Below are 24047 nucleotides of genomic sequence, written 5' to 3' on the forward strand. Positions count from 1 at the left end.
TTTCAACGATTGAAACCGGTTGCCGGTAATCTTGGTTTCCATCAAAGAGAGTGCATATCCGATCATTACCTTTGTCCGACAAAGGGGCTTATCATATCACTATGATTACCCACTCAGATGAATTCTCAGACTATCCCAACATACCAAGGTTTTGACCCCCTCTAAGGATCTCACTGATTGGCATATCAAAAACAGCCCAATCCGACACTTAGTGCAGTATTATAATTGAGTCTAGGGGTCAGGTGTAACATTCTAGTTTTGCCCACTAATCACCAAAGTCCAGGGCAATACTAGAATTCTGGTCTAGTTCAGGGTTTCAAGTAAACCTACACTGCATGTACCTCGGGTCTCACTCTGGCAGATAAGACAGGCCACACCAACACTTGGCGACACATCAGTGTCAGCCTTGGCACAATAAATCTTCGCAAACTTATCCAACGGTTGTGAACAATCTAAAATAACACGAGTCTTATAAGTGTTCAGTTTAAGGGTATTACAGAAAAACACACCACTATAACATGAATCAAATATGTACTTTACTTATTTACAATAAATGTCATAATGTACATCGATCTGATTGGAGCTAAGGGCATACACTGTCTAACATTTGGATTCTCGGCCCACTCTGTGGTCGTTGCTCTACTCATGGTGACAATTCGGGCTGATGATGTGGTCAAGCCAACATTCAAATTACCTACTATGTCAAATCCAATGTGGCAGGGCAACCAAGCCAGGGTACAGCCCCATCAAAATCATAATCAGTATGCATAAAAAAGATGGAAGCTATTGCATTCGGAGGAGAGAGGACTCCTTCGGCTCAAAAAATTTGCACCAACTCTTGTTGGATCATAGTAAAGTGATCCTTTGACCAATCCACACCATTGCCAATTACAGTAGCATTTCCCGCAATTTACAAAACTTTAGCATCTTCACTCCCCGTACATGAAATAAGATTGCGCATGTCTTAACCGCGCATGCTTGAACTATTTCTAAAATAAAGGCATGCCTCGTTCACCAAATTTCCCGAATCCTCTACAATAGGATTAAGTTGAATGAATTTGCCTGCGGGCTTTTTTTTCAAGGAAAAAAAATACCTAATTCAGATCATGCTTTAAATAGTGATCAATATGATATTTTGGTCTTGTGTTCATTTTGTTAACATCAATTACAAATCAAATCTTTGTAAATATTTTTCCATAAGTAGACTGAAAAAGGATGTACTGTCGCCAGATGAGCCTACGGAATGGATGAAAGAAAGCTTTGGGTTGTACTAGTTTAATGTTGAACAAATTACTTTGTTTGCCCAGAAAAAATAATAATAATAATAAATAAATAAACCTTTCCCCAAACAAATTAGTTTGTTTGGGTTGTACTGGTTTATGTACATTGAAAAAATTCTCTACAAAATCTCCGGGCATAATCTACATTGTCAATATCTCGTGACTGGATAAAATTGAAATTTCATCGAGAGGGCCTTCTAATCTACAAACGCCAGCATTTCTTTTCGTTGTCGAATTTCCTCACAAGGCCTTGCAGGCAGGCGTTGGCCAATGAAATTGTAACCACTAGACGTGACTATAATTCTTCAGAGTAGCACCCAACATGATACGCTGGGACGAGATGTGAGCTTTGGTCTTTCATTGAAAATGATGATTGGGTTACTGTGGCTTTTGTAGTAAAAGAATGTCGGTAAGGACGAATAATAGGAGGCAGAAGAAAAGTCGACTGCTTGTCTATGGTCAAAAGCCGCCCACATTTACTGCAAAACAACAATTAAAAATACTTCAAAGCAATCATAGAAATAAAATACAGGAGGACATGTTTACCTACCAGCAGGATTTTGTAAACAAAGTTTCGTAGCTGCAGATCCAGTGCTGCCAATACATAAAAAGTCAAGGACATTCCAGGAGATAAAAAAAGTACTCATGCACATATACCTTACTTAGGATGACAGGGATGGGAACTGAACTAGATCATCTCATTGTGCATCTCTGGTTTGGCTCTGTGTGTGTGGGTGGGTGGGTCTGTGTGTGTGTGTGTGTGTGTGTGTGTGTGTGTGTGTGTGTGAGAGAGAGAGAGAGAGAGAGAGAACCAGAAGATTATATAATGCCATATCAGTGTTGATGCCAAGAAAAAACTGCAATGCCTTGACAGCATGTTCCTGCAAGGGTGTGGTCAAAAGTGAAAAGTTGAGCTTCATATGTATTTCAGTCAGCCACTGAAACTGCAAAATTCCCTAGTCATTGTAGGCTCCTACCGTGAGGTGTCTAAACACATGATACACTGAAAATCCTCTTGAATGAATGTAACTGCCTCCCTAAGAGAAAAAAGAGGTCAAATCATATATCAGTGAATTGATAGACAGCACTTCAGAAACTCTAAACGAGAAACAAAAATAACAAATCAAGCAACTGAAAACACAAAAGCTCCAAAACTGGAGATCACATTGTTTAACAAAGAATGTGACAAAGCTGAGAACCTAAACATGATCCATCAGTGCAACTAATCCATTTTATGCACATCGAACAAATCACAGATATAATGGTGAAACCCATAAAGAATATACATCAGGACACCTTCAAGATGGCAGGACCTTTATTATTGTTGTTTATTTAATTCTAGTGGCCATTATAAAATCAAAAGAGGAGAGGGAAGGAAAAGCTGGGAGGGAAATAGGGAAATTGAAGTGATACTAAGGCCATGGCCCTTATAAACTCCTTTAATTACTAATGTGAAATAGATAGAGTGGCCATTATAGATCAAAAGAGGAGAGGGAAGGAAAAGCTGGGAGGAAAATAGAGAAATTGAAGAGAGGGATACTAAGGCCATGGCCCTTATAAACTCCTTTAATTATTAATGTGAAATAGATAGAGTAAAGCACCTTGAGAAAAACCAACACTGGTGCACACTAACAATACTCCCCCTCAAGCTGGTGCAAAGAACCAAATTGCCAAGTACACATTATGAAAGTGGATGGGGCATTAGACAAGCTAAATGCCTTGACCAACCATTCCTACAACCTCTCAATAGTTTTGAAGGATGTTTTCCACTCATCTCCAAGTTTAGGTCTTATTTGGTAATACCCACTTTTCTAATCGATTATTGGGAAACACAAGGTTTTGCTTAAGTTGTTTAACATTTCATCCAACCAGGGAATTGGAAATCTGCACTTAGACATTCTTTCTTTGGCACCAACAAACTTGGACTGCACATGGACTAGGGCTGGGGCAGATATGCCCTTTTTCTAGCAGCTCTTTCACTCGCCATTTCAGTTCTTGCTCTTTAGGGTCTAGACGGTAGTGTGAACAATTGGGAAGTCCATCTGGTAGTTCAGCTGCGAAAAAATATTTGATACCATCCTTCCAAAAAGTGTAGGTATTGGTCCTACCATTATGGATCATCTCTCAATCATATTATAAAAAATTTATAATATAAAACACTAACTTTTGGCTAGTTCCCTAGTTTTATATACCATTCAACATGTATATTAATTGAAAAAATAGCAATTATCTTTATTAAGAATATTAAATTTCCTTTAAAAATGTGGCAAATCATCACATCTAAAAGATGAAAAACTTCTACACATTAATTTCATTATTTTCATAAATAATACTACTATAATAAGGATTTAATAGAGAAATTCATATCAATTAGCAACTAAAGAAGGTTAACTTTATATGATAAATATTCAAGATGGAAAGTAAATTAGAAAAAACAAGGATGGACTTTCTGTTTTATTTAATTAGAGAGAGAATAGAAAAAAAAAAAGGAACCACTTCATAATTCTATTCTTTCTTATTTCTTTCTTTCTTTCTTCTCTCCTCAAAACCCTTTGATCTTTTAAATTTCAATAGTAAAACATTAAAACAAAGTATAATTGATATATATAGCATATAATAGAATTTATTAACACATACATTAATAAGATACAGCAATACAAATGATATTATAAAAGGTGCCTGCCTTGTCATTTTTGTCGCCTAGGCAGGCGCTTAGTCGGCTAGGTCGGCACCTAGTTGCTAAAAGTCAAGGCGTTTGGGTGAGGTGCCCAGCCAAGGGCGCTTAGTCGCCTAGGCGACGCCTTGACAACTACTGACCAAGGATTAATGACTGGCTTTATTACATGGGCTGAAGTTAGGAAGACCACACAGTTTTGATTGTGGGAGACTCAAAAACAGCTACCAGATGGCTGTAGTATAAGAAAAAAGAAGGGAAGATGATACCCAGATTCATGTGATCAACGAGATCACTCTTGCAAGACAAGGGGTAAGCAGAAGTCGAATGTATTGGGAAACCATTTAAAGGGATATATAACAGTTGCTGTAAACGAAGGAAAAGCAATGTAATGGCTACTAATTATTGTAGCCTGGGGGAAATCACTTAACACATAGTATATGATTGTTTTATTACATTGTAATAAATTTCTGAAAGATATCCATCAGAGAGATAGGTCTAAGACATTCTGATTCAACCTACGAAGTTATGGAAGATAATAGTTCAGATATATTCATCGAAAACAGATAATAGGCTCAGATATACATTGCTTTCAAGATCATTTCCTGGTCATATAAAAGAAATTTATTGTACAATCCATGTTCATTGAAGCTGCTTTGGGAATCTTCATAGCTTATGTTCTTTCTACCATCGGCATTGAACAAACTTTCATGATTCATTCTCAGATCCTCTAAAACTCAAGGGCATGTTTTTTTCTATCTAGGAGAGAACGATGCAAAAGTTAATGAGTCAAGTCCAGGATATTCTGAATTTCCATGTGTTTTCTTGCATTTCGGAGGGTACTATCATATAATTAATTATTCAGTACTTCAGTAGCTATATTATATCATTTAAACCATTAGTATTGTTTATAGTTGCAATAGGATTTGGTTTTTCTAGTTGCATTAGGAGTTGGTTTTCCTGATTATAGTTAAGAGTTAGTTTTCCTAATTGAAATAGGAATTTGTACAAAACCAAGAATTATGTTAAACTGTAAGTCTTAGTTCCAAGTCAACTAGGATTTGCTTTATTCCTAGTTAGTATCTTAGTCTGGTTTTGGTGTAAAGTAGAAAAACAAGGGGGAAAGGCTGGCCAATTTCCTCATCTTTGCCTATAATTATATATAAGTTCTATATTTTTTCTGCAGAAGATAAAGTAATATTTTTCTGCTTTTAACATTTAAGTTACAGAAACTTACCTAAAGTGACAATTCCCTCAAGAAGCTATTAGGTATTGCTTGCTAATAGTTCTTCCAGGAGTTGATTTCCAGTGAAGCCTAGGTGCTAATTCTTGGGTTACTTTGTCCCATGGGTTGCCAGCTCAACAGGAAGGACTTCCACAAACAGGAGATAAAATATCAACGTTGATGGGTGCCCCTATGGGACAAAAAACTAGCAATCGGTTGCCAGAAGATCAACGCAATCTAAGCATCCAATAAATAACTCTGATCATAACCAAATAAATAATCATTTTTTATTGTTAAGAATAACTTTATTGATTTTTAAAAAAAGGATCACGTTAGGCAGGCCTTTCACCACCTAACACCAAAGTCTTTACTTCTCATTACTGCTACCAAGTACCTTTCATTTGTTAGTCCCTAAGGCCCAAATACATTTGAGCCCTGTTTGCCCCTTGCATTGCAAGTGAGTCAGTGATGCAACTTGCTAACCTATGAAACCGCACGATTGAAATAACTCTTTCCCTTATTATTTGCTTAATTTCTGTCAGAATGTCTCTATGCTGCCATGTTTCCTGGCTTGTGTGTATCCAGCCAAGTAAATGACCATTTCAGAATCTCACCTATCATTAAATAGAATGGAGCTTCTCTCCTTCCATATAACCCATCTCTTCTACTTGTTTGCACCTCCACATATTCTCTAACCTTTTTGTAGGTATAGAAAGAAAACTGCTCTCAAAGAGCTTCACAATGTCTGATGGGAAAACCGGAAAAGAAAACTGCTGCATGAAGTCCTTAAATGTTGGCAAGCTTTTTTTTTTTTGGAAAATGTTGGCAAGCTTTCAAGGAACTTCAGGTCCATTAAGGGGCCAGGTCATTTAGAAATTGCAACATCATAAGACACAATTCATAAGTCTATACAACCTTGCACATATATCACTTAACTTTTCAATCCCCAACCACTTGTCTTCTCAAAATCTAGTTCTTGAATCATTTCCAACATCGTAAGACATAATTCATAAAGGCTGAATGAAAATTCATTATCCATTTCCAAAAACACACCCCATGAGTTAACTTCACCTCTTTTAAATCCCATCCAAAATTCACCAGCCCATATTTGCATGCAATGACCCTCCATAATGCCTCCTTTTCACAACCAAACCTCCACAACCACTTCCTCAGTAGTGCACCATTAAATAACCTCACCCTTCTAATCCCCAAGCCATCTTTTTTATCCCTACAAACGTCCCATTTCACCAAGTGGGACTTCTTTCCTTGGCCCTAACACTCCATAGAAAGTCCCTCTGCACCTCCATTTGAAAAATCCTGTTTGAAAGTGTACCAACCAATCTTACAGAATTTCATTGTAAAACAATTCAGTCCTAGTAACTTACCTCCCTCCATATGGAAAATGGCATCCATTATTTCTTCCTCTAAAAATGACTTTTCTAAATCAGCAGCTTCTTCATCAGATCTATTAAAGTCCAAGCCATTCAGCCTTGGCCTTCTATTCCACCATTCTTCGTAGAGGCTTGAATAGAAATCCATAATGGCTCCCTTGATTCGACACTCATCCCCCAGCACCTCCTCATTTACTTTTAATCATGGTTCAAAGTATCGATACACCTTTGCGTATCGGCAGAGGTGTATAGGTACTTTAAACTATACACCCTTTATTTTTTTAGTTATTTTTTCAAATTTCAGTTTTAAACATATATATATATATATATATATATATATATATATATATATATATATATATATATTATTTTATAAAAATGGGTTCCCAAAAACACCTGTAAACAGGTGTATCAGGTACCCAAAGATACGATACGATATGCCTGATACAGTGTGTATCGTATCGATACCTTGAACCTTGCTTTCAATGTCATAATACTGTTCACCCACCTCCTAGCATTGGCCATTTTGTGAATGCAGGCAGTATTATTATCACCTTTCAACCAGAGACTCCAGGACTGCTGCAATGCTGCCTCCATTTCACCTATTAATGAATTGAGAGTTTGTCAAAATTCATCTTGGCCTGCACCCCAGATTTAAAAATAGAGAACATCTCAGATTTACCATTCATTAAATATAACCAAGCCATCCGAGAAAGTCATCAACAAAGGTAACAGTATTTAAATACCAAAAAAGACATAACTGAACATGGGTCTCAAACAACAGAATCACCTAACTTAAATAGACTAGACACAAAACTAATCACACAAGGTGGAAAAGATGCCCAGTGATGTTTACTCAACAGGCAAACATCACACTCTAACACAACACAAACTTCAATAAAGATAATACTCTGTAGACTCTATAAGGATGCCCAAATGGTAATGCAACCAAAGTACTAATTCACTAGAGGATGAGTATAAAGCTATATTGCCACCATCAAGAAAATATGAACCACCAGACTTGCATCCTCCAATCTGCCTCTTGGTCTTCAAGTCTAAAATACACAATGAGAAGGATAATCTACTCACAGACATTAAGCTAAAAGGAAACTGAGGAATAAATAAAATCCTCTCACTTGACAAGATAAAGAGAAAAAATGAGGGGACTTTCCTTCCTGCAACAAGATGTTAAGAAGAGATGGTAATCGAAGCAAAGAAGATGATAATGGAATAAAGAAAAAGAAATCATTTTCTTGATTGGAGAAGCAACACTATGGTTGAAAGGCTTCATCAATGGGGCACTCTACTCTGTTAAGAACATTGGTTGGGAGAGCTATCCAGAGCTATCAAGAAGAAGATATCAAGTAGAGCTGGACTGCTGGAGCATAATCGGAAAGGCTGGTCTGTGAAATACTCAGAGTTCTTTGGCAACAACAAAAAACAACTGATTTGTATCCCAGAAGGAAAGCAAGGTCTGGGCTAGAAGACCGTTGTAGAGAAGATGCAAGAATTTCCGTTGAAGAAAGAAAATGATAATCTTAAGTTGCGAGACCCTGGAGGCAAAGCAAATAAAGATTAATCATGAGAAGTCTAAAGAGGAGTCAAGTGAAGCAAATAATAGTGGAGGAGATGCAGAATATAACTTGCAAGAAGAGACACAAAAGAATTTGCTGGTGGTAAGTTCAAGTTCCAAAAGTTAATTCTGGAAAATGGCAAAGGAGAATGTGGAAAAAGACAGGTTCTAAGGGTGGGGAAGGAGGTGACCGACTGGGGAGTTATTCTGGATTCGATTATGCCCAAACTCAGTCAGTTTTGGAGTTTCTTTTCCTTTGACGAGAGGAGATCTGTTCTGGAAATAGGGGACAAAGATGTAGACTTTACAACAGTGGAAAATGAGATGGAATTGGTTTTGGTAGAGAATTGGTCATTCTCTTGCAACAGAAGGAGGTAACTGATGGAGCCTTCACGATTAAATTGGTAGGCCTACCCTTTACATTGTGGAAGGAGTCTTCTCTTGACAGAATCATAAGAATTATGGGAAGTGTCCTAGCGATCAATACAGCTAAATAGCTAATCTTTGTTCTGTGAGGGTTAGAATCACTGGATTGAAACCTGAAATAGTTCCCCTTTCAATCGACATCTCTGACAGGTTGCGGACCAATGTGTGGTTGGTGGCGGAAGTTGAAACGTCACTGTGGAGAGAAGGTTGAGATGTTGAAGAAGATGATGGGCTGCAGGGTGATGCTTATGTAGTGGAAGGAGAGAGGATAGAGGAAAAGAAGTTAAAGAAATTTTTAACATGGAAGATGACAATCAAAAGCCAGGGGTCAAATCAAGGATCTCCTTGGTAAGGAAAATTTTTCAAATAAATTTGAACCCAAAATGAAGGGAACGGGTAACACCTCTTTGCTGAGGTTCTTAGAAAAGGGACTGCATCATATCCCACATGGGGCCCAGTCCATTGAAGGCCAACAAGAGACCTCATAAGGGTGAAGTAACATCTGAACTAATTAGGAGAAATGTGGACCAGGCTATGGACTTGCTTGAAATTCCAATGAGTTGGAAGCTTATCAGTTTATGGATCATGTGACAATTTTAGTTGTCACATGAGGCACGACCTGTTGGGCTCAACTAGTAATGGTAAAACTAGTCCATCATTGTCCCAAGTTGATGCCTATGAGAGAACAGCTTCAAACTCTGGATTGAAGACATCATAGCAGTGGGTTCCAAGGCTGGAGGCTATGCATAAGACTTCAACTGAAGCCATGAGTGATCGCCCCAATCCCAGGTACATCAGGATTGACCGGAGGATCTTGATGTTGATGATGGCTGGGTGGACCGTAGTCAGTCGGACAATGAAGAATCTGATTCAGAGATGGGGTCATTGGTTGATAGTGTGGGAGATGAGGAAGTTATGGTAGAGAAACCTGAAGACTACCTCAGCACAGGCATATTCTTTGCCGAAGAGGGGAATGTGTTGAAGGATGCCTCATCTTCATGTTCAGCGGAAAACAGTAGAGGATGTAATATATTCATCAAAAAAAAATTAGAGGATGTAATATGGTTACATATAAGGAGGCAGTTGGGGTAGGAAACCAAACCCCAAACAAGGGGGAACCAAACCAAATTTTCATTCTAGGCAGGGTGTCCGTAAGGAGATAGTGAAGGATCAACTGAGGCTGAGCAGGGAGATTCCAGTTAGGGATAAGCAACAGAACAATGGGAGTGCTCAGAGGGTTAAAACAACCACAGGAGGCTTCCCAGATGAAACTCCAAGTGCGGAAATTTGTGAGCTCCAAACACTTGAACAAGAATAAACAAGTCCATCTAATTTGTTGCGCCTATCCCTTTCCTGAAACTATGTATAACCTTTGTTCTGGAAATTTTATTAAATTTTGGGAACACATTTAGTGGTGCAATTCACTCTTAAAGGAACAATTCCCTTACTATATGCCCTTTCCTAACTGCAGAGATGAAACCACTTTAACATTTATTACTCTAGAGAAAAAGACCTAATTGATGCTTATTCCCTCACTGGTGCTCTCTTTGTAAGGCTAATGATGAGACTTTCTATCACTTATTAATCTCCTCCCCCTTTGTTTCCTCAATTTGGGAAACCCCTGCCAAATGTACAAAGCTTGTTTACCTCTACCTTTGTTAGTTGACCGAAGAAGAGGAGAAGAATTTTATGAAGGTGTACAAGAGCGGCTGTTTGTTGGACAATTTGGTAAGAGAGAAATCAGAGAGTTTTCTCAGAAAAGGAGAGAAGTAGGGTTGCTTTAATTGAAGCTATTACTATCAGAGTGGTCCATTGGGTGAAATCCTTGAAACTTTTTGAGTACATTCCTATGACTTGATGAGAAAACGGAAGGAAATGGCTGACTCAGCCCCCCTCAGGGATGTCATTGGGCATCTTGGTCCCCACCAATTGGGTGATTCATATAGCTGAACTTTGTGGAAGTAGTGATGGAAATCCACACCCTTCAGGCATTGGACGAGTGTCAAAAATGATGAAGGATCATTGCTCTTTATTCAAGCCTAATTGGAGAGGGTGATCCTCTGAGGGCTGAAATAATGGATGCAATGGAAGGAGTACAAAAGGCTAAGGAAATGCATATTTACAAACTGATCATTGAAGGGGATTGGACTCAAAGTTAGTAAGAGGTTGGCTACAAAAAGGAGGATGCACTTATCAAAAAAAAAAAAGGAGGGTGCTGGTTGGTGGGACTACATTAATGAAAAAAGGAGGTTCAAGTGGCTATCACAAGGAATGGAAGTTAATCTACAATGAGTGAAAAGAGATGCTAATTCTTTCATTGATGCATCGGCTAAACAAGGGGGGGAAAGGAATCAACTATTTTGGGCTTTGTAGTAAACATGTGTAAGGGAGAGCTAAGAAGGTTTATCTCTCCCTTTTTTTGCTCCTTGTATCTCTTTGTTTTAATTTAATGAACCTGATTCAGTTATTGATCAAAAAGAAACCTGAGGAACAAATAAAATAGATGATAAAGATTGTTGAGAACTAGGAGTAGATGATAAAGATAACTGAGAAATAATGGGCAACATAAAGATAAAGGTTGCAAAGTGGGTTGAAAAGATGGACAATTTCAGAGAATTCTTGGTGAATGAAATAGTGAGAGCTTGAGGAAAAGTGGCTAACTCTTACAGAGTGAAAGATAAAGCTGTGATGGATTGGAAACAACCATCAAGTCACAGACTGGAGTTGATTTTTGATGGTAGCTTGCTAGGCAACCCAAGCCTGGCAGGAATCGGGGAATTCATTAGAGATACAACAGGTGCTATCAAGGCATTGTCTTCAGGCCCCATTGGAGTTCTTGATTCTATTAAAGCTGGAATAATGGCCTTGCTACAAGATTTAAGGGATGGGCAAGAAACTTGGACTCTAACAATTGGAGGTGGAAAGGGATTCTAAAGTAGTTATCTCATGGTTAAGCAGCAACATCCCAGGAGTTTTAGACTTATAGGTAGACAGTAAGGGAAATTGAGTCATTCTCCAAGGATGTGGCAGCTACATTTAGGTGGATCAGGATAGAAAGTACAATGGCAAACTCTTTGGCCAATCAAGGGGTTCACAGGGAACAATTCTTTTGCACTAAATTGTACTTGGGATGTACTGAAAAATGATATGGGTGGCTGGGGTACTTTCCATCCTGTTGTACTTTCTCATTTTATCATTTTAATTTCATGAAATTTAGGTTGCTTATCAAAAACAAAAGGAATTGCTACTCCTACACCAGAGACAGAGGAAACAGTACCATTGGCCAGGGTGACATGTTGAAAAGACTTGTAAATAGGGATAAATTGTTAAAAGGAAGAATAGGTACCTATCATATGGTTTGTAGCTCTCCTAAGTCAATGACCCATGGAGTACTAGTAGAAAAAGAGCAAGATGAGCCAATACCTGAAAGTTTGGGCAATAGTAGTCGTGGAAGAGGAGGCATGAGGTGTAATTCCTCTCACAATCTGGTGGTGCTCACATGGTTAATGACTACACAGCTATACAAGTGGACTTCTACCATAGTCAACAGTCTGCCCCTCAGACCCACAATGAAAGCATGTCCAAACTCCATGTAAATCTCTATAATACCCAATTGTATGTCCCTCAAGTCCATAGTGAATACAATATCTACCATTCATGGTCCTACCATGACCACAACACCTCCAACCTTAGATCAACCTCCTGTAGAGCCACATCCACATCCTCCATGTGAACCACTACTACAACCACCAGGTCCACCACATCCTATATATCCACTAACTTCCAAGCTAAACAGTTAACAACAGGTGTAGTCTGTAACTTCAGAAGTCTAGCTTTTCAGAGTCATGAGAAAACTTCTTCCATCAACAGGTGTAGTCTGTAACTTCAGAAGTCTAGCTTTTCAGAGTCATGAGAAAACTTCTTCCATGGATAGAAAGTCAAGACTACCCAAATTTGTGATCTCACTGATTCGTACTCAGGCTTAATTCTAGATTAAAAAAAATGGCAACATAGAAATAATCCCTTCAATTGCTTCCCAAATACATTCTCCTAACTTGATCTCAAATGTGCTTAGAAGTATCCAAGAAAATTAAGCTGATACTAACATTAGGCTTGATGAATTCCACAACCAGATCTTTATTTGAGCATTCTCTTGCAGCCAATCAGAGTAAGAAGGCCTAACAGATTTAGGTTTCTTTTCATTAGGTACTTAAGTTTCCCCTTTGTAGTCAATAACACCTCAACGGATATAGCCCACATAACAGATGTCGTCTGAATGGGTAAAAAATCAGGAGATACCACAACAGCAGATTTAGACCCCATGTCAGTCATAATTAATTAAATAAATTCTAAATCTGGTAAACCTCACTTTAACACAATCAGCCAGTCATTAAAAAAATGAAACTAGACTTTCAGCATCAATAAACAACTGCTCACCTCTTATTACACAAAATCACACCATGGAAACTCCATAGTATGCACCATCTTCACTGATTTCAATCATAGCAACCACAAAGCCCTCAAGGATTGCCTCGATAGAGGATCTCACATCACACATCACTCAAAGCACATAGAGCGATGGTAGAACCATCATAAATCACCTAGACAGCAATCAACATTGTTCTGATCCTCTATCCTCTATAGAAAAGAAAAGAAATAATGGAGAAGAGAGAAATCAAAATCAGAGAAAGAGAAAAAAGAGAGGAACAGAAGGTAAGCAAGCCTGCTCTGATACCATGAAAGCCTTTGTACCTGTTCTCAACTGAGAGAAATGGCGAATAAGGAAGAAAACCTATTGCAGACTGGGAATAAGAGAAACAACCACACCCCTCTTTGGGTGAGTCGTTGAATTAATCATCTCACCTAGAAGGCGGTTGGGTACTTATATTACTCAATAAAATATATCAATTACAAGAATCCCTGCTTAGTATCAGGACTGGGTATGTCCTTAATAAAAGAATGAAAATGACTAAACTACCCTGCTGTCCAAAACAGACGATAACACAAAAACAGCCCAATAACAGAACATAATAAATCCTAAGAACCTAAAGAAACTCCTTAACAATGAGAAAACATAGACTCACAAACACATCTATGGAAAAGTATATACTATTAATATAATTCATATTTTTTTTCAATTTTAACATTATATTACTCAATTAAATATATCAATTACAAGAATCCCTGTTTAGTATCAGGACTGGGTATGTCCTTAATAAAAGAATGAAAATGACTAAACTACCCTTCTGTCCTAAACAGATGATAACACAAAAACAGCCCAATAACAGAACATAATAAATCCTAAGAACCTAAAGAAACTCCTTAACAATGAGAAAACATAGACTCACAAACACATACATGGAAAAGTATATACTATTAATATAATTAATATTTTTTTTCAATTTTAACATTATATACTTACAAAAAATGTTGCCTTTGTTACCAAGTATCATTTGATCTGAAAAATGGATCCATTTTGTAGATTAGCTGTTCATATATGCCAAATAAGCTAGGAAAATAAAAAGGAAATGGTATGTAGAAGTGCTCCCAAGAAAACATTAAGTGTCAGCCTCAGGTAAAATGTCCGACATGGCGTGGTATCCACTGAGGAGAGTCCATGCAACCCTAATATGTATACATGTGAGTGTATAGAGAGAGGGAGAGAGAGAAAGTAAAGCATATGCAATGATCAAACAGATGATAGCTTAGAGACAGCAATAACAAGCACATACTTGAGACAGCATGGCATAAAACAATGAGCACACTATAGACAACCTATAAATAGGAATCCAGAAACAAGGATAACTTGATAAATAATTTCCTGTTTTAACAAGGTTTAGGGTATTAGTGCACTGCACTTGAAAATAATTTCCTGCAACTTGTTCTTCAGGTTTTCAGTAAGTAAACAGGGGAGTAAAATACTTAACCTAACATTGAAAACCAGCTCATGATATATTGTTAACAAGATTACCTCATCTGGAGAAAAGAATGCTACTGCATCAGGTTCTATAGACCCAGCTGGATGCAGTGATATTATAGCTCTAAAAACAGAAGGCACCAACAACTCAACAGCAGCAATCTGATCTGCTAACACAGGCCCCAGTGACCCTGTTCTTAGTCTATTTGATGTCTGAAAATTATTTTCTTTTGATGACTCTATGAAGTTCTCATTTGTTGAAGACGACAATGAAGAGGCCCTTTTCAGCCAATCCAGGTGTTGGTAAGTAAAAATCCTCATGTTAGGTGCCTCTTTTTCCACTCGCAGTAGAACTTCAGGTAATGTTTTTTCTTCACTAGGCTCTTCTTTATGAGTCAAGGTTGATGCTTGGGAACTGCAATGTTTCTTTGAAACTCCAGATTCCACACCAGAATTTTGGCCGGATGATTCATCTTCAAGGTGGGGAAAAAATCGTCTCTTCTGATCAGTGAACGCTTTAAGAGCTAACCTGCAACATTAAAAAGTATTGGACAGGAGGTTCTCAGATACTGGGTATATGCATGATGTGCAAGAAGCAGGAGCCAAAGTATTGCATATCCCTAACCAAACAAAATAGGAGACTTATGAAGCTAACAAACTTTGGGAGTTTGGCTAAACAAGAAGCTCCAACAGGTTAACAAATTTTTGACATATCTGGAACTAATACTTCAAGCCTGGCACGGGCCCAGCCCAGACAGCAAATAAAGAAAAGTTTAAATTTTAGTTAATAATCATAATAAATGTTAAATTACCCAAACATAATACTTGGGTTTGGACACAGGGGGTTCTTTTTGCTTCAATTTTCGCTTAACAAAGCCCATGCATTGCACAGGTCCAAGCTAGAAATCCACACACACTAAAACAAGAAAGGGTGTGTTTTTCCCTCCTTTTTTTTGAACTTTGGACTTTTTTTATTCCATGTCATATTACAGAAACAACCAATCATGAGTGAGTCCCACCAATTGTTGGCATTCCAACAGTTTGTATGCCAAGAGTTATATAATCCTCCCATTAAGGAGGACGGGGGGAGAGAAAGAGAAAGAGAGAACTTTATTCTCATTCAAGAAAAGTAGAACAACGAGCTCAAAACTTATACCTAATGGAGTTAGTATAGGAGCAAGCACAAGTCTGCACAGTCGCCTAACAACAGCAAGTAGCTCATTCTTACAATGCACATGTCTAAAAAAGGAATTTCAGAGTTGATGACCTCGTGCTCAAAAAGATCATTGTACATGAGGTAGGTTCAGGAAAACACAGCCCAAACTGGGAAGGCCCATACAAGGTGGTAAAGGTGTTGGGATCTAGGACCTACCAACTCGAGACTCTAGATGGGTGTGCTATACCTCGCACTTGGCATACCATGAATCTAAAATTATATTATCAATAATGTAGTTGGTTGATTATTAACGGAATCACGAGTTGTCCTTTCAACACTTATATTTTTACCACATTTGTATGTCTCAACTCAGCTCGAGTGATTGGTCGTGACCGAACACCAAGATGGAGCCATCTCATAACCCAACTCGTAACTGAGCTGAGATAACTCCTCGGTTCAATTTGACATGAAGAACTGGGATAACTCGAGTGACCTGTTGTCAGCTCAAGATAAAGGAAAAAGGTGGTTAGGGCCAATTCCAACTCGACTGGCGTATAAATAAATGGGAAAACGGGTAAGTCCAAAAACTCAGATCATCCACACAACATTGACAAAAAAAGGCTCTTTGTTTCATTAAGGGTGACTAAGTACAAAAAAAAAAAAAAAAAAAGAGAAACCAAACTACAACAAGTCGGGCGTGGAAGCTCTGACAATTTAATATTATACAAGGGCCAAGAAAAGAGGCCAACAGATTCATGCATCACTGGGGGGCATGTTGGTGGTGACCTACTTGGTGATCGTGGCCACCTCGTCACCACCCCCTAGTTCCTTCCTCTCCCCCTTCCTCCTCTCTCCTGGTCAATGCTGGCAAAGAGCTCCTAGGGAACGTTATCTATCTTCAGTTGACCAAAGGGCAAGTCAAGGAACAAGGTCGCCGCAAAGAAATTGCACAACCTGAAACCCTTTTCTAGGTAAGGTACAACATAATCAACCCACTCGTCCACATACTCCTGGGATGCCTTAAAAGCCCTGATAGCCTCCTTCCGAGCTTCAACCAATAGCTCACATTGAATTCTCAACTCCTCGGCCCTCACTCTCTCCAGCTCAGCCTTCATCTCCTCAACTTGGGCCTGCAACTCTAGCACCTTCACTTCAGAATCCTAGACATTCTAGGACAGCTCTACCACCATCAACTAAGGCTCGGAAGGATCTAAGACGAGCTAGTTATATGGCTCAAAGATCATGGTGATGCCCTGACCCCTGGCAATCAAAGGAGGTCGAGTTGGCGAGCTCTTCCTCCTCCATCTAGACAGCCCTGTCCATTTCCCTAAAGTCGCTATGTTTTGGAGAGCCCGACATGGAACCCCAAACTGAAGAAAAGGCGAGAACTCGGGTAGGGAAAAACTCACCTAGGATAGGAGAGAAAAGAAGACTGAAGGAAGACCAACCCGACGACCTATGACTTGGGAAGCTTCTAAGGACCAAGCTTCAACCTCTAGAGCAAGACCCCTTCAAGTGAGTAAGTGGGAAATGGACCCCCCTTCTCCTCACTATTTATAGGCAAGGATGGTAGGTCTCCAACGGCTATGATCGCCCTTCATCCAATGGCTAAAATTCATGACGGTTGGGCTTCCCGATAACCAAAACCAGTTGAGCACGTTTTTTAAGTCCGCTTCAAGTTAATAAATGGCATTAAGCCTGCGCGTAGAGAGGACTCGACTTGTCAGAGCGAACCGAAGCGACACTTTGCTCGCATACAAATCAACGGATTTTGAAGGAAAACCTCATGATGGAGAGTTTGACAAGAATCGACTTTCTAGGGTACTTCCTTTACCCGAGTAGAACCACCTCGACCTCGGAAGTGGGGGGCAAGTGATGGGGGTAGAAGTGTCCTCCAGTAATGCTAGAATTTTTAAGGAAAAGGAAAGAAGGAAGAATGCTTTAATGGAAATTGTTCTTATCAGAGTGGCTTATAGGCTTAAATCCTTGGAAGCTTTCTCACATGTATCCTTTGATGATATCTTTAGAAACTAGAAGGAGGCTGTGGATTCAACTTCTAATAAGCAAGTTATCAGTCTTGTTTGGTCACCACCAGAAAGAGGGTTTATCAAACTAAATTTTGATGGAAGTAGTTTGGGCAATCAGGGTCTGTCTAGAACTGGAGGGGTCTTCAGGGATGAGGAAGGTAAGGTTATTGATTTATTTTCGGGCCCAGTTAGTGAGGGAGACTCTTTAAGGGCAGAAGTAATGGCTCTGATGGAAAGGGCACAAAGGACTGGAGCTATGAACTTGAGGAAGTTAATTATACAAGGGACTCCGAGCTGGTTATGACATGGCTGCAGAAAGAGGAAGCTGGGATATGGAGATACAATATTGAGAAGAAGAAATTTCAATGGATCACTAGGAATATGGATCTAAGGCTACAATGAGTAAAAAAGAACTGCTAACTCTATAGCTGATGCACTAGCCAAACAAGGGGTGGGGAGAAATCATTTATTTTGGGCACAGCTATAATTTTTGTCGTACTTTTAAAGTTAAGAGAACTTATCTCTCACTGTCTTCTTTGTGTTGTACTCATACTCTTTTAACTTTAATGAAAAAGTTACAATTATTGATAAAAAAACAATTTAAGCATAAACTTTCAAGCTTTTTATTTCTTTCCCAATTGTATTACTCTAATTCTATGAGACGCTTTTTATCAAGCCCTTTGAGGCAAACCCAAGTAAGTTCATGCTAAGGTCTTAAATTCTTAATTCCTACTTGAAAAAAAAAATGGTTTTATAATTCTATTAGGAAGAATGAAATGAACAATATATTGGCAAAAAAGAGGGGTTTTGATGCAGGATCTTTGTGATTCAGCATTATTCTTGCAACCAACTTGCGTCTAAGCGTGTAGAACAAACAAAGAACGAATAGAGAAAGAAGAAAAGAGAAGAGAAGAGATGGAAATAAGATGAAAACCCTAGGCAATTACACACCTAAGGGTGAGGTGTGAGGGCAATCACACCCCTAACTTGGCAACTACACCAAATTCTGTAGATAAATTTTCTTTGTTCATCAGCAAAAACTATCCTCCAAATGAGCCTTACAAGCTTAATAAGAAGCTTCCAAAGGAAGAAAGTTGCCCCTCAAGTTAGCTTGCCCAACATGTCACTCACAAAAAGAAGCTAGATTAAACTAAACCTACTCTAAACAATTACAAATATAAAGCCAAACAAAGGGAAATTACTAGACTAAACATAAGCCCCCCCCCCCTAAAGATGCAAAATTACAAAAATACCTTTGCTGTCTAGAAATGTAAGAAAGCCAAATAAATCCTGTCCATAGCAAGCTCAACCACACAGAGCATTTTAAGGTGGAATGAAGACTCTAGGATCTTCCCAAGTTGATCCACTACTAACCCAGCTCCCATGTGGGCCCCACGTCTTCGCAATGATGCCAAATGAACATAAAAGCAACTTTGGTTCTCTTTTGATATGCCTTAAGTTGATCCCCATCAGGTTCTCACAGGTACACGCTTGTGTCACAGCGCAAGGAGCACCAGGCGCATGCCTTTCTAAAGTCACAGAAGCCTTGAAATGCGCCTTGCTTGTGCGCCTAAGGTTCACCTTTCAATAACTGATTAGGTTGTGTTTGGTAAGAGTGTAAATGTTGAAGTAAAGTGAATTTGCACGCAGTTCATTTTTGCACTCAAAATTTGTCAATGTATAAAAGGTAGATCCCAGCCTCAGAATTCGTGTTTGTACCCATCACAACCAAATGCAGTTGGTAAAAATACAAAAAAAAAATATCAATGCAAAACCAAACCAAGTTAACATTTTCATAAACCAAACATATTGCATTTGCACTCTTACCAAATACAGCCTTAATAAATCAAATCATCACAGACCAAATGTTCCATACAAAATTATAAGATGTTAAATCCCTGATTATTCCAATGATGGCACACTAACTTCAGAGGCACACTAAACATGGTAAACCATCTCCTCCACTTGTATGTTTCAGGAAATTGTATACAAGTTTTTTCCCTTTGATGCATTCCAACAAATAATAAGAGGTAGTATAATTAAGTAGATTTGTTTTTCTAAGCAAGGATTATTTGGAACTAGCTAAAACAAAATTAAAAAGAAAAATTGAAATTACTCATTCTTTGTAAGAACTTTGGGATCTAAAAATGAAACAAGATTATCCTAAATAAATACCTCACAGAAAAATTTAGGAGAAAAGATAGAGCAATTATCCAGTGAGTATAAGAACAGATAAAGTAAGGAGAAAAGATGCATATGAACTGTTTCCCATTTGATACATTCCAATACATAACAGAAGGTAGCACAATTAGTACAGTTTTTCCTCTAAACATTGAGTATTTAGAACTAGTTAACATAAAATTAGAAGAAAAAAAAAAACTGTAAGAACTTCAGAATCACAAAATAGAACTAAGGTTATCCTAAATAAATACCACACAGATAAATTAAGGGAGATCAGCCAGCTAGTATAAGAACGGATAAATTAAGGAGCAAAGATAGAGAAATTTTCCAGCTAGCATAAGATATTTACAAGTTAGACAGATCTGCTACCATTATGCATTTTAGTGAACAGAATCTTCTACCTGGTTCTGTCAACAGCTGATGCACCAGCCTGACCAGCAAGTTGACGTTTCCAAGCATATGCAACAACAGCACCATCAGGACAAACAAGGGGCATATGTAAACCCCAAGAGTTATTTCGTGATCGAAGAGAATTCAGAACCCCAGACTCTTCCAGTTGTCTTCCTAACAATTGGAGAATCCCATTGTTTAATGATCTCAAATTAATTTAAAAAAAAAATACCTTAGGGGGGGGGGGGGGGGGGGGGGCATTTGATAACAGCTAAAGTGACTGAACTGAAAAACTTATTAATTTGTATTTTAGTGAATAAATTTTTAAGGAGGTTGTGGGATCCTTAACGACTGGAGCTGAAGTTGAGTAGATAACCTTTGAATATTTATTATTTACTTATTTTATCCACTAAAAGACAAAACAATGTCTTTTAGTTCAGCAACTTCAGCTGTTATCAAATGGCCTCTTACTGTTACATATCAATAGAATAAAGAACAAAAATGCTACAAATTCATAGACTAAACAATAGCAATTCTTCAAAAAGCTTCACATATTTAAGAGTGTAATAAACAACAAAAATGAACTTCAACTTCATCTAATCTTTGTTGGGGTTGTGTCTTATTTTTCAACCGCTGGATTAGTTTTTAATCTAATGGTTGAGTGTGATCCATCCTTAGGTTAAGGTGGATTTTGCAAATAAAAGGTTTCTTTTGCATGTAAGGTTTAGGAGAAAGAAAGAAGTTTGCTCTTTTCCTTGTTGGAGAAAAATAAAGAGGTTGAGAGAATGAGGGTGCTCTGGTGTAAGAGTGGGTTTTTCTTCTTCAAGTTGGGAGAGGAAAGGGAGAATGGGTATACAAGGGCTAAGGATTGGTTTGGGTTGCAAGCCACAAGGTTCTTGTACTGTTTCTCATTTTTCTTTTTTGATAAATACTGTTTCTCATTTTCACTCATAACGAAAAATGGTTTACACCTCTCCCGTGGACGTAGGTGGTTAAGGCCGAACCACATAAATCCTTTGTGTTCTTTGTAGTACTTGTTTTTATTTGTCTTTGATTGGATTTCATTATTTTTGTTGCTATTGGGTTTTCTTGATTGCTATTTCATTTCAAATACTTTGTAGTTTTATCCCATGGATGGTTGTTGTGAGCCCCAACAATCTTGCCATCATCACTGAATTTCATGACCTAAAAACAAGAATATGGAGATAGTTTCCATTATGGCAGCTAAAATAAATAGTCTAATAAAAAGGCTAAAAATTCATAGAAATCATTTCTTTTCCTTTAAAAGATAACATTAAAAGAAGACAAGAAAAAAAAATCAACAATAGGATAGGGGCTTAATGAGCACTGATAGCATAAAATAGTCTGACAATGGCTAATCAAGATATATTTATCCGTAGAAAAATGCCTAAACAGGATATACTGTCCACAATATGACCACTGGATTCAAAGAACAGAGAAAAGAAAATAATAGATACAATTACTAACTTCAACTCTATGGTGAGGCTGAACCAGAAGTGGATAGACTCTTTTTATGGTCAATAGTTCAATGGTTTGTCTTGTACTGGCTCAGGTCGCAATTAGTAACTTTTGAAACAACCCAGCTTGCAAGGAATAGCTTACTAGCCTCCTATGTTTCATCCTTACTACAAACATCGATAACTCCATGGCATCTCTTCTAAGGAGAAATATATACAAATTCTTCAACTAATACTCAGCTCTAGGTTTATATATCACCAACTGAAGTTAAAAAAAAAAAAAAAAAAAAAAAAGAAAGAAAAAGGAATAAAAAGCAAACTAAGTCGACAGTAGAACTGTAGAACCCTAACCTGGGAAATAAAATTAAACAAGAACATAGGGGATCAATTGCTAAGTGTTGTTACCGACTGCTCGAAGATCCTGAAGGTGCTGGCGCATTGTAGCCTCTTCGTTGACAATCAAATGCAAAGGCTTGTTGGATTGATGAGGTTGTGCAGCGATAAAGAGAGCTTCAAGTAGGCGATCAGCGCCCAGTCTGACATCAGCAATGAGACGAGCCGCTTGCCCTAACCTCTCCATCGCCAGAGCCACCTGCTTCGGAGGCGCCTCCGCCGTGGTTTCACCAGATTCCGGCTGGTCTGGCTGTGTAGCAGACGCCACCGGCGCCTGAGGTTGCTGCTGCATTTCTTTTCCTCGCTAGTTGCACTTTCCGGTGAGATCGCGTTCTACCCACTCCCGTTTTTTAGTTCGAATCAACTGGTCCACGTCTCTTAGGTCTGTCAAGTCTCAATGGTTATTGGGTTGGGCCGTTGGGGTCTGGTCGTCTGGACTGGATCTGGGTATACCCGCTTCCGACCCGATAAGAAAATACACAAACAGACAAACAGGGTGTATCCGAGCCGAACCGACCTGCCTATCTATTCGAGCTCGGTTCGCCAAAAGAATGTTAGGCTTGAACTCGATTTGTAGGGACTCGAATTCGAATCCGGCTGGGCTCTAAAGTTCATAGTTCACGTTTGACTCGGCCTAGTTCGGTTATGAGCCAAAATTCTTATAAAAATGAAAAATTATACATAATTTTTTTTTATTTTACATACAAAAATTGTTTATTACCATACATATAAAAAATAAATATACTATATATAATATTGTTATAAATATAAAAATAAAAATATATATATTTTACATACAAAAAATAAGAATTATAAAAATCATTTGTTATCATATATAAAAAATAAAAATATTATATATATATATAATATTTTGAATATATATGTATGTATGTATGTATTTAGCTCAAGCTCAGCTCGAAGCTCAATTTAAACCAAGCGAAATCAAACTATTCATGAGCCGAACTCAAATAATTCATGAAAAGCTCAGTTCATTTCTACCCCTACTGTCACACCCCTTGCAGTTGTACAAGATTTCCTTTTGTGTCTAACAATTCTAAATAACAAACCATGTTTTTTCCTTTCCCCCATCTCTCTCTACTTTATTTATATAGCTTCAAGATTTCCATTGTGTCTTACAATTCTAATTCTAGATTATATTAATCATGTCCCTCCCTCTCCAAATCTTATCTCTCTCTACTTTATTTATTTATTCATTTATTTTATGTGAAAACATATTATTGGTGTAGGATGATTTGGACCGAAGTCCATTTTAGTGCTATGTACTTTGCTATTGCCGAAATGAAAATATCTAAGATATGTATTCTTTGCTCTGTTTTCCTATGTTTTTAGTGCTACTTGTAATTAAGCATGTGCATTGCACGTATGAATTTTTTTCCATATTAATTACTTGAATTTTAGATATATCATAGTTAAGATATAAATTGAAAATTAATAAAAATAACAATATGATTAAAAAGAAACTTAAATACTTGTACTAAATGCTTACGTGAAGAAATTTTAAATAATAATAATACTAATAATAATAATAACAATAATAATAATAATAATAATAGTTATTATTATTATTGTTATTATTTTTTTAGTTATTATTATTGTTATTATTATTATTATTATTATTATTGTTGTTGTTGTTGTTGTTGTTGTTGTTGTTGTTGTTGTTGTTATTATTATTATTATTATTGTTATTATTATTATTTAATTATGGCATTATTTATTAACACATTTGACCCCAAATGGTTGAATTGCTTACCCACCACCGAGAGGGAAGAAAATGATTTTGTTTTCAATTTATTTTTCAAAATATTTATTTTTATATTATTAAAATTAATGTTGTGGATTTAATTAATAGAATTTAATGATGAGAAAAATATATCTTAAATATATGATTTAATAAGAGAATATACCTTAGATATGA

General features: G+C 37.6%; 1 protein-coding gene across 2 annotated transcripts; it reads right to left on the reverse strand.

Moving 5' to 3' along the window:
- Nucleotides 1-1244: 1244 nt before the first annotated feature.
- Nucleotides 1245-22487, reverse strand: LOC148871614 (mediator of RNA polymerase II transcription subunit). 2 transcript variants are annotated; one of them, XM_088971066.1, is made up of 7 exons: nt 22124-22487; nt 20252-20414; nt 14541-15015; nt 2258-2317; nt 2093-2161; nt 1831-1874; nt 1245-1759 (listed from the first exon to the last, which is right to left on the reverse strand). In XM_088971066.1, exons 1-7 carry the CDS (start codon nt 22401-22403, stop codon nt 1576-1578), a joined length of 1275 nt encoding a protein of 424 aa, XP_088827192.1. In that variant the 5' UTR covers nt 22404-22487; the 3' UTR covers nt 1245-1575. The 2 variants fall into 2 exon arrangements, with proteins under 2 accessions (XP_088827192.1, XP_088827193.1); XM_088971067.1 differs by having other exon boundaries at nt 1245-1782.
- Between the last annotated feature and the right edge of the window lie 1560 nt (nt 22488-24047).

Source organism: Nelumbo lutea, chromosome 2 (genome assembly GCF_056320005.1).
Source record: "Nelumbo lutea isolate HS-2025 chromosome 2, American lotus-T2T, whole genome shotgun sequence".
NCBI classification, from domain to species: Eukaryota; Viridiplantae; Streptophyta; class Magnoliopsida; order Proteales; family Nelumbonaceae; genus Nelumbo; species Nelumbo lutea.

Excerpts from the sequence above, each read along its gene's own strand:
- LOC148871614 (XM_088971066.1), bottom strand. The coding sequence starts at position 22,403 with ATGCAGCAGCAACCTCAGGCGCCGGTGGCGTCTGCTACACAGCCAGAC. Across the intron at positions 20,415-22,123 it reads TCAGGATCTTCGAGCAGTCG|GAAGACAACTGGAAGAGTCT; the intron begins GTAACAACACTT and ends TCCAATTGTTAG. Across the intron at positions 1,760-1,830 it reads TTGTTTACAAAATCCTGCTG|TAAATGTGGGCGGCTTTTGA; the intron begins GTAGGTAAACAT and ends GTTGTTTTGCAG.